Here is a 10,498-nt window from a genome sequence, read left to right as displayed (position 1 = left end):
TCCTGCACCGGTCTTCGGCTGTCAGTGGTGTGCGGTCACGGGGGCGGTGGCGGCTGTCAGCCGGGCGGGGCGGGACCCGGCCGGGAGCGGGCGCGGGGCCGGGCCGGGCGGTGCGGGGCGGTCCCGGCGCCGCGCACTCTGACAGGCGCTCGGCCAGCAGACGGCGGCCGCGCCGGGGTGCAGAGCCCGCCGCGCACCCTCCCACCGCCGCAGAGGAGCCGACAGGGAGACGGCGTCGCCTCGGCGGGGAGACGCGGCGCGAACGGCGCTGGAAAGCCCCGACCGCCCCCATACCTGTGCCCTCCAGGGGCGGTGAGTGGGTGTAGCCGCCGCCGATCACCTGGGATCCCGCCCCGCAGCGCCTCCGCCTCCCGTCCTCGCCCGCCCGGGGAAGGTGCCACCGCCACTGCGAGCGAGCGAGCTCCGGGCGGCCGCGCGCAGCAGGAGCGGGGCCCGCGGGCGGAGCAAAGCGAGGGCTGCGGCGCCGGTGGGGCTCTCCCGCTCCCAGCAGCCGGGGCGAGGCGGGCAGGAGGGGCGGCGGCCCCCGGCCGGCGGCGCCCCCGGCGCGGGGCGCTAGAGCCGCGGCAGGATGAACCCCAATGTCACCTACGCCAGCCGCAAGCGGCGGAAACCTGTGCAAAAAATGTAAGCGGCCCCGCGGACGGGCGGGAGGCCAGGCGAGGTGGGGAGAGCGAGCGACGGGCTTCCCGGAGACGCGCCGTCCTGCGGCGCACCGCGCCGCGGGGGCCCGGCGGGGGCGGCCGTGGGGCGGTGCGGTGCAGGGCGCCCGGGGGTGCTGGTGCCTCGGGGTGCCGGCAGGATTGTTACTGCTTTTAGGGTTTTTCTCCTCCACCCCGAAAAAAGAAGAAGGAGGGAGCGTCGGGGTGCGGAGGGTCGCGGCGGTGGAAGGGGGGAGCGGTGCCGGCAGCGCGGCGCAGCCGGCTGACCTAGATTGGGAGGCATCTGAGGTGACGGCTCCGCGCGGTGGCTGCGCTCGCCCCGCCGGGGCGGGTGCCGCGCTCCCCGCTGCGCATCCGCAGCGCTCCGCACCGCGCGGCCGCCGGCCCGCTCAGGTGTCTCTGCGGAGAGCGCGGGGTCGGAGCCGGGAAAGGCTTGGCCGGTTCCCACCGTTTAGGGCCTGCCTACGAGGACTGAAATGTGATGCGTTTATTTGTGTAGAGGCAAAGAAACCCATGTGCAGTAGACCAGTCGAAAGAGGGGGAAAATAAAAAAGCTTGGCTATATGGTGGCTTTTTGTTAATTAATGTATATTTTTGAAACTGTGGGAACAGCTTAGTGCCGGAGTAATTTTGTATGATGCACCTGCTTTAGGTTTGCATCCTAGGTTTTATATCCTTCACTAAAACGTTGCTCTCATGAGGGGAATTTTTAGGCTAGCGGAGATGCTTAACTTGCACTTTCAACTGAAAGTCAAGAATCTATAGGTCATAAAAAGTAGCAAAGGTAAACTACTGAGTTGCAAGAAAAACAAGCCAAGCTCAAAAAATCCCTGTGCATTTCTGTGGGTTACTTCTGTAGATGTAAAATAACTCCAAGGACTAGAAAAGCATTAAAGCAAAAAATGAAAAAAATATTTGATGAAATTATATTGTGAATGATACGTTTTTAGATTCACAGCAGACAACTGTCTTGGGGCAAAGGGAATTAGCTTGAGTGCTTGCTTCTTTAAGGTTGGAGTTGTTAGAATGAATGCATGTATATAGTTTGGGGTTTTTTTACCCCACAAATTAGGAAAAAAGGTCTAAAAATGTATTTTTTTTTTTTTAATTCCCCTGCTAGAAAATGCATTAATTATGAAGAGACCAATGTCTGCTTTTTTGACCGTTCATTTCCAAATAGAAAGGTAAAGGTACCTAATTAAATTCACACTTCAGATTTGGATTTTTAAGAATGAAATCAGTGTTTCATTCTTTCACTTCCTTCATGAGGAAGTGAAATGTATTGGTGACATTTGTAGCCTACTAATAGCTAAAGGCAAATGGTTCTGATTGTGAAAGGGTGAGGTATTCTGCCTTGCTGGTGAGATCGCTTAATGTCTGGCTTGTTATTAAATTTTGGTTAGCCTTAGCTAGAGGATGTGAAACCTTCTTGTTTAACCTTACTGTAGTGTCTGTGTAAGTAATCCTTTCCCCTGTATCTTCTTGTTATGTAAGTTGGCTGAACTGCTGTGATTAGTTGAAGCTTCATTACTAATGGGAACTATTTTTCTATCAAGGGACTTTGCCTTAGGATCAGAGGGAAAAGTCTCTTCTCAAAATAAAAGTATTCATATTGAAACAGTTTGTTCACCTGTAATTGAAGTGGAGGCTGATTATTAACCCACCTTGCTTGGATTACTGGAAATTATTTTTATGTAAGACATTTATCTTGCTTTTAACACATTTATCCTGTTCATCCTTTTTCCTTCTCAAAATGTGTTAAGCTCTTTGGTTGCTGCTTCTGTTGGGCCAGCCTTGGAGAAATTGCTAGGCTCTGATTTCTCACAAAGTTACTTACAGACCATACCTTTAGGCCAAAAAAAAGTGAGACAGGCAATAATCTTTTTTTAAATGATTGCGGGAGAGAGGAAAGATGTACTTGGTACTGGCTAATAAAGGTTTGATGCTGTCATTTTAATCTGTTTGAAGTTGATTTTTCCTTCTCTCAGCAGAATTCGGTTATTCAAAAACAAAAAAACAAAAAAAAAGAGGTGATACATTTTCGAGACTAGTATAGTTTATATTTTATAGAAGAGATTGTATCTGTTGATATTTCTAATGTTTTGTTTGCCATATATGTAACTCTCAGTAGAGCATAATAATTAGAAATCTGTGGAGATAGCTTATATAAATGAAAGGAGGTGTACGTATAGTGCTATAGTTGCCATAGGAAAAGAATGAAATAGGGGAAGTACTTCTTGTTTCAGGTACAAATAACTCATGAAAACCATGGTCATAACTCTGTAACAATTTAAGAAACTTCCTCCCTACAACTCCCAGTTTTTACTGTGTGCCCTGTAGAGAACAGAATTTGAGAGGGAATCACAGGCTGTTGTCTAACAGTGCCAAGTGTTGAAATGTGCTTTTTTGATTCAGTCGGGAATTACAGTATTGCAGCTGAAAAAGAAAAGCAATTGCGGGGGAACATAACAGTCAACTGTTCCTGCAATTCATCTTACTATCTTGTCATGTGAGGGAAGAGAAAAGAAGATGCAGAACATGTGCACTCCAATTGCTTGTAGTATGCTACAGAAATCACTTTCTCAATACCTTGGAGTCTTTCAATTTCCTCCCTCCTTAAGGTTTGAACCCTGTGAGTCCCCCTGGTGGCAACAAGGCTGGGGGGATTTTTCACTCCCCACTGAGGCTTGGGGAGCAATGGCGTGGCCCCTGCTTTCGGTTTTTGTCTTTTTTTCCAAACCTTGAATTTCTTTGGCTAGTGATTATTAAGTGAACTAATATACTAGTATTGTAGTTGGAGGGGAAAAAAATGCAAGTTTTATGGAAGTGGGGTTTACTGCAGATAGATTCTAACGTGAGATGAAAGGTATTATATAAGTACAGCTCCAACTTGCAGTTTTTATGTCTCTCTGCCTGCTAGCTCTGATTTGGTTTGGTTGTTTTTTTTTTTTTTTTTCAGTGTTTGGATAGGAATTCTTTTGTATAACTGGATAAATATAATAGACAAGGAATGGGGTGGGGAGTTCTAAATGTTTCATACTATGCAGAGGCAAAAAGAATAATGATTTGTTTATTTAGTAGACTAAATTTAAAAATTACGATAGTGTTTTCTTCTGTGTTATCTTAAATAGATTTATGATATTAGTGGTCCGGAAGTTTGACTGGTTGATCCTTAATGATGAGTAGTCCTAGTAATGTTAGAAAGCAGAGCAGAGAAATTTTAATTTAAAAAATTGAAACTGTTTATGTGTTCTTGCAAGGCAAACAAACAAGAAGTGCCAGAATAAGCTTTCAAAAAGGAAGATCATCAGAAAAGAAAAATAATCTTTGAAATATTCCTTTGTGTAAAGCAGTATCTGCTACAAAGCAGTTTGCACCTCTTATTTGAAATGGAGGCAATTAAGACTCTTGTCATATGTAGAATAAACTTCTTATATATGTCAGTCTTGGGGTAGCTGTATGTTACATGTAGACTGCTACTTAAAAGTCACTTGTTTTAAGGTTTGTTGGGTTTTTTTGATTGGTTGGTTTTGGTTAATGTTTCTTGCAAAAGTATGCTTTTTATAAAGAGAATCTGCAGCAAATGGAGGTGTACATATATAGGTAACATGGTCAGTAGACAGGAACATGATTTTTTGTTTCTTTTTTCCAAGAAATCCTGGCTTGTTATCTTAAAAAGTATTGAGGTATGTTAAAACTGAGTGTCAAACTTTCATTCTTGATTAGTGCTCTGGATGTTTTTATCACTCTGGTTGAATCCTTCATGCGCCAAACCAACCTGAACAAACTAAAACTATTTACTACTGGAGGACAAACAATAGCCCAGAATCAGATGAGTAGCATGTCAGTGCTTGAGGGTTTTTTGGTAAAACAACTTTATCCCTTCAGCAGTTTGAATCTGGACTGGTTTCAGTCTCTGCTGAAAGAGCCACTGCAAAGAGTCTCTGCCCCTGCAAGATTGGTTGACAACAGCTTTAAATCTAAGAAGTCAATAGTCTGTGTCTTATCCGTTGTTTCCAAAGAAATCATCAGCGGAATTTTCAGTAACTGTAAGTTCAGTGTGGGAAATAAGAGTAAATGCTTAGAAGTATTTTTCAGTTGCTAAAGTAAATAGAGAAATTTTTTAGGATTGTATTACTTGCTTAGTGATAACTGATTTCATATACCTGTCCTCCACTCTGAAATTCTATGCATAAGAAGAACATATGTTTTTGCATGTACTATTAAATGTGAGATGAAAAATATTCAAAGCTGAGAAGATGAAATCCATTAGTTGGGTGACTTGTTTGTTCTTTCTTATGTCCTTCTTTCCTAAGCAATAACACAGTTCTGATGAACTAATAATTAGGGGTTTTTAACAAATTATTTTTTTTTTAAAACATGGCTCTGTATCTCAAGTGTTCTTCTTGTACATTCTTTTATTCTCTGATTTCATTTCACACTTCAGTCTTGTTACTAAGGAATCATGCTTTTCAGTGCTTGGTTGTTTGGTTTTCTACTTTTTTCCCCAGCGTTTTATGTTGTCGTGAACAAAATAAACTTGTACTCTTTTGGCATTTTCTCAGAAACTGCTGCAATTTCACTTTAAAATAATACAAATGAGCATGTAAATATTGAAACTTAATTTGACCTTTTGATAATAATTAAGAATCAGGTAATTGTGCACTTTTTAATAATTTAGTGTTAATGTCTGTAGAGGTTTGCATGATGAGCATGTGTAGTGAAAACTTCTGATTAAATATTCTGAGCAGACCTGTGAAAACAGCAGTCAGCTGGTGGTATGATGGCAAATCCTTTAAAATTGTTAAGTCAAAAATTAAGTGTTCTTGCTTGTCTTGCAGCTGTTGGGCAATAATTTGTAGATCAGTTAGAGGCACTGAGTGTACAGACATCTCTGGTCTTTGCTTAGGGAATTCAGATTTCCTATGAAAGGTAGAAGATTAAGAATGGAGAGATCAGCTTAAATACATTCCTTCTTTTAGTCTTTTTTTTTTTTTCTTTTAAATAAAGCACATGCATGGATTTAATCTTGCCATTGCACATAATTTGCCTTGAAGATCATTTTCTGCGTTGAAGCTCGGCTGTCTTTAGCATCGAGGGTTTATGTAAGTGGATGGAAAATGGTTTAGCTTGCTGCTTATGCCCCCAGCACTTCCGCCCTTATTCCCTTCATCACCGAAGGATCTGTTTTTATATAATGAATTTTAGTTGGGTGACAAGGGGAAAAATTAGGGATAATCAATGTTTGATTTGGGGGGAGAGAATATGGCAATATTTATGCTGCAAATACTGGTAACTTAGTATTTGGAAATGCTTTGAGCTAGTTAAAAGTAAGAGAAATCTTTAGAAAGTAAACTTAAAGTAGAAAAACAATCACATCTAACTGACTATCTGATGAGATGACTGCACAATTGCACATAGTTTCAACTACTTTGTCAATTTTCATGTTTAAAGCAAAGCAGGGGACAGTTGTTAAGATAAAAAAGCCTGTTACTTAGTGCTGATTTATTTCATAAAGTTTGCATGTGTTGAATGGTTTCTATGGGGTCCTCTGCTTTTCAGAAGCAGGTCACTTTGATTTGATAGTACTTAGCTGTTCACTGGTTGTTATACAACTGTTACATGCTTAATGTTTGAAATCCATGATTTTATTTCTACATTTAGAAACTGTCTAATACATAAAAAAAAACATTTAAGAAATATCCTTTAATGTTGCTGCTAATGCTTGATGATTTTGAACTTGATTTTTTTAGGGCTATACTTAAGTTTTGTTAATCATATGGCTTGTACAAGTTAATATTCTGCCAGCAGTAGAGAATATGAAGAAAACCTTGCTAAATTATTTAAAGTTTAATGTTCACTTGGGAATATGGTAAACTGCTGGTGTCAAAGTTGTGATTTGTGACTGAAGCACACATCTAACCAAGTAGTTTAGTTTGTCATCCATTGCCACTGATGATGAGCCTATTTTTTTTTCAAGAGAAAGAATTTTCACAATTCTTGATTCAACTGTTTTGCCCACTTTTCAAATGTTTTTCAGGATAAAGCACTGCTAATTTACAATATTTACTCTGCAGCAAGTTTAACTTTATCCATCTGGGAAGTAATTTCTGCTGATATATTATATTTCTGTCTGTTAACAACATTTTGTATTATGGCATCTTCACATTTCCAGGCTCCGCATAAGGCTCCTTTAATGTGGAAAAGGGCAGTTGTAGTGCTGGGGAGCAGGCAGCCAGGCTTAAGTGCACGTTTTTGACAAGTGACAATTGAATAAGCAATGGCTGTAAAAAGAAGGGCTTGAATTTAAACTAACAAGAAGTGTAATTGAAACATAAAGTAAAAACAAGCTAAAAATAAGAATGTCTCTCTATCAGTACTCTGTCAGTACTCTATCAGTACTCATTTGACTGAAAACACAAGATGAAATTACTTTTCTATATGGTTTAAGCAGTGGCAAAAATAACTACTGGCACTTCTGCAATTGCTTATCATAAAATTGATATAAGGATGACAGTTGGGAGCAGACTAAATGAACTACTGAAGAAATTAGCTGCTCAATGTCTTAATGCTCAGTATTTTTGAGTGATGCATCTTGCAGAACCAACATTTCTGTAAGAGAAGCACAAATTGATAACTGCTGTAGATCTCATGTAGAACTGCAGTACTGGAAAAGCGAAAGTGAGTCACTCTTTAATTAGTAAACTATTTAATAAAGAAGATAAAATGTACTATGGCTTATGCATATAAATTACTTGGTTTCAGTATTGGCTTGTAATGACTAATTGCAATTCAAATGAGTAGGGGTTTAAACCTGTTCCCAGACTTCTGTGTATGTGGGAAGAAGTATCTGGAATTGGAGCTCAGGGTGGATATGAATGGATAATAGCAAGTTTACAAAACCTTCATTATGTAATTCATAAAACAAAGCTTTCACAATTGTTCTTTGTGAGGTACAAAGGCATGCTTTTGTCATGCTGTACTCAAATGAAATGGCTTCAGCTGAGAGGTGACTTAAAGGATGAGCTCCTACAAAGATTTTATATGCTGGCTGAGCTGTATCTCATGGTTTTCTGTATAGTTTTGGATGCCTAGCAACTTACTAAAATTTTGTTGTGTTCAATTAATAATAGCCTGTTACAGACTGATAAAAATTGAGGACATCTGTGAGAAATTGTTATTGAAGTGAAAAAGTGTACTGTCAAATTTATTTGCACACAAATATTACTAAAAGTTATTGATGTATTTGGAATACTATCATTAGGAAGAATTCAAGTGAAATTTGACTGAAAATATAGGAAGCTTTTTATAAAAAATGCTGAATCTCAAAGGTTTCAAATGTTCATTGCAAGTTCAAATAGATGTTGTAGCTCAAACTGGTTCATTTAACCAGTGTGTGTGTGTGTTAGAAGGGAGATTAAGCCATTCTAGGTTAATTTTTTTTTTCCAATGGGAAACAAAGTCACTTGGGAAAATATTTTAGTTGTTACAGTTTGAGAATGTTACAATTTGTAACTTTAGGCTTGGCAAATATTTGCCTTCATTTTGGAACAGACCTGGCATTCATATTGTGTTTGTTTTTTTGCCACAGTGTAAAGCCATCCCCAGCTGAAGGAGTCAAGTCCAATCCATCCAAGAGACACAGGGACCGCTTGAATGCGGAGCTGGACCGCTTGGCGAGCCTGCTGCCTTTCCCTCAAGATGTTATCGCCAAATTGGATAAGCTGTCTGTGCTTAGGCTTAGCGTCAGTTACCTGAGAGCTAAGAGTTTTTTTGACGGTAAGCACTGGGAATTTATTTGGGTTTGAACTGCTCGTAAAATTCATTTTATACTGTATGTTGATTTCAGCTGTTTAAGTACTTAAAACTGTTAAATTTATCTGTATTTTAATGGAAACTCCAGTTTCTTGAATATATACAATGTAACTTTGTAAAGTAAGCTTTCCACTTTCTTGAAACCAAATGTAACTACTTTCATTTCACTTAGGTCACCAGCCTTTCAATGTCCTGCATTTGAAAGTAATATTGCCCTTAATTAGTCCTCCAGTTCTCTTCATCAGACTGTCAAAGATACCCAAGAGATTTCTCTTTTCCCCCTCTGAAAATTGCCTTTGTACAACTGTTACAGTTTCAAAATGTCATATGAGTTCCCATCCAGTTGTATTTTGCTTAATGATGCATCAAAAATGATTTTGCTTTGATGTAAAGTAATTGATAGTGCCCCTTCCTACAGTTTATTGCAAAGGTGACTTGTAAAGAATAGAGACAAAATCTCTCCTGTGTCCAAGTCCTGATTGATGCAGGACATGAGGCATTAAAATGACAGCTAAGGTTCTCCAGTTCTGTGGGCAGGTGTGCAGTGACCCCAGTCCTGGCAAGGGTAATACAGCAACACTCAGAGTAGTCATGGGGTCAGAAGTGAGTGTCCTTGGTCACCTCAGAGCTGGCCAAGGAGTCCTGTCCCTCTCTCTCCTTCGCTACCTGAGCTGCTCTGTAGGGTGAGATGCGCTGGTTGGCTTCACGCCAGTGTCTTCAAAGGCAGACATAGTCTGATCCTTTTCATTGCAGGAATAAAGCAAGGAGCTTGTATTAATTGTCCTTTTCTTTTAGCACTCACTGAGATTTTACAATTATTATATTGAAATTTTATTGATCAGCTGTAGCTGAAGAATCTTGATTGCAATGGAGTTGATATTAAACTTCAAGTTGTTTTTAAACTTTTTTGGACATTAAAATAACCTCTGTCCTCATCAGTTTGTCTCAGCCTCCAAAACATGGATGAAAGGTCTCAAGAAACCTGTCTAAGATAGTTCCACTTTTTCCTGCAGGACTAAAGAATGTTTATTTTCATTTATTGTGTCAACTGGCTTCAGTTTATCAATGCTTATAAATTTATATTCAGTTTTATTGCTTGAAGAATATATCCAAGTGTCCTGATTTCTGTGCTTGTTCAGGACAGTTCTTAGTATGAAGTCTAAGCTGTAAGGCTAGATATGGCCAAATATTTCTAGCAGGTTTTTTTTTTCAGATGAAAATGTTTTCTTACATCAAATGAGAGTTCTCTTGGCACCTCAGTTTCATGAAAATCTTTGTAAGATGTTATCTGAGGTAGACTGCTGTAACAGAAATTATTTTGCTTGCCTATGTTCTCTTGAATTGAAGAAATTCCAGTCTCAATGAACTGAGCTTTGTTGTATTTGTTTTAATTATGTTTTCTGAAATAAATCCAAGACTGCAAGTGATAATAGCAAATCTTAATTTCTCATCTCAGTTTCTTGTGCAATGGAACTGCTTGATTTTTATTCTTGCTGCCTCTTCCACCCAATTTGCACTTGAAGGTCCTGGAATAGAGTTTAAGGCTATGATTTCTCTACACGGAAAAAAAAAAAAAAAATTATACCATCAGATAGAATAGCTCCAGTAGAAGTTGTCTTAATGGGTTTTATTACCAGAAAAAGTCTTTTTGCTACTTCTTTTCAGGCCTTTGTATTATAGGACTACAAATCAGGTTAGTCATCAGTCTCCATCTGAAGGTATTTAAAGACTAACATTGATGACTTAAGTGACGATAAACAAAAGTAACCAATTTATGACTGACAGACACAATAGTGAAAATTAGATCTTTCTACTGTTTTAGTTGTCTTAAATAACATGGAATCTATTTCAGTGAAATTCACCCTCCAAAAGAAAAATTAGTGCTTTGAAGAACAGAATTAGCAAAAAACTTCTGAAAACCCCTAGGTTTGATTTTCATGATCTGTCTATGCAGTGCTTCTCAGACGGGCTTTTTTGAAAGAGTGTGTTGTGTGGTTGAATAT

The 10,498-nt window shown here is 39.8% G+C and overlaps 1 protein-coding gene and 1 long non-coding RNA gene across 11 annotated transcripts in view; one reads left to right on the top strand and one right to left on the bottom strand.

Annotated features, from left to right (window-relative positions):
* Positions 1 to 383, bottom strand: part of LOC121672039 — a 130,307-nt gene extending 129,924 nt beyond the window's left edge. For all 9 annotated transcript variants that reach the window (XR_006018741.1, XR_006018735.1, XR_006018739.1 and 6 more), the window contains exon 1: positions 295 to 383. This is a non-coding gene — a long non-coding RNA (uncharacterized LOC121672039). The remainder of the gene's footprint in view (positions 1 to 294) is intronic.
* A 114-nt stretch (positions 384 to 497) lies between these two features.
* AHR (aryl hydrocarbon receptor) overlaps positions 498 to 10,498 on the top strand; it is a 62,601-nt gene continuing 52,600 nt past the window's right edge. Inside the window, exons 1-2 of one of the 2 annotated variants that reach the window (XM_042044463.1) lie at positions 498 to 645; positions 8,272 to 8,459. In XM_042044463.1, the coding sequence (XP_041900397.1) occupies positions 590 to 645; positions 8,272 to 8,459 (244 nt within the window). In that variant the 5' untranslated portion in view covers positions 498 to 589. Of the gene's footprint in view, positions 646 to 1,811; positions 1,865 to 8,271; positions 8,460 to 10,498 lie in introns of those variants that run through there. The other variant, XM_042044465.1, reaches the window with a different exon arrangement.

Source organism: Corvus kubaryi, unplaced genomic scaffold, assembly GCF_017639235.1.
Source record: "Corvus kubaryi isolate FWS band 111438036 unplaced genomic scaffold, C.kubaryi_AGA036_p1.0 37398, whole genome shotgun sequence".
Classification (NCBI taxonomy): Eukaryota; Metazoa; Chordata; class Aves; order Passeriformes; family Corvidae; genus Corvus; species Corvus kubaryi.
This window is presented reverse-complemented; position numbering and strand designations above follow the sequence as displayed.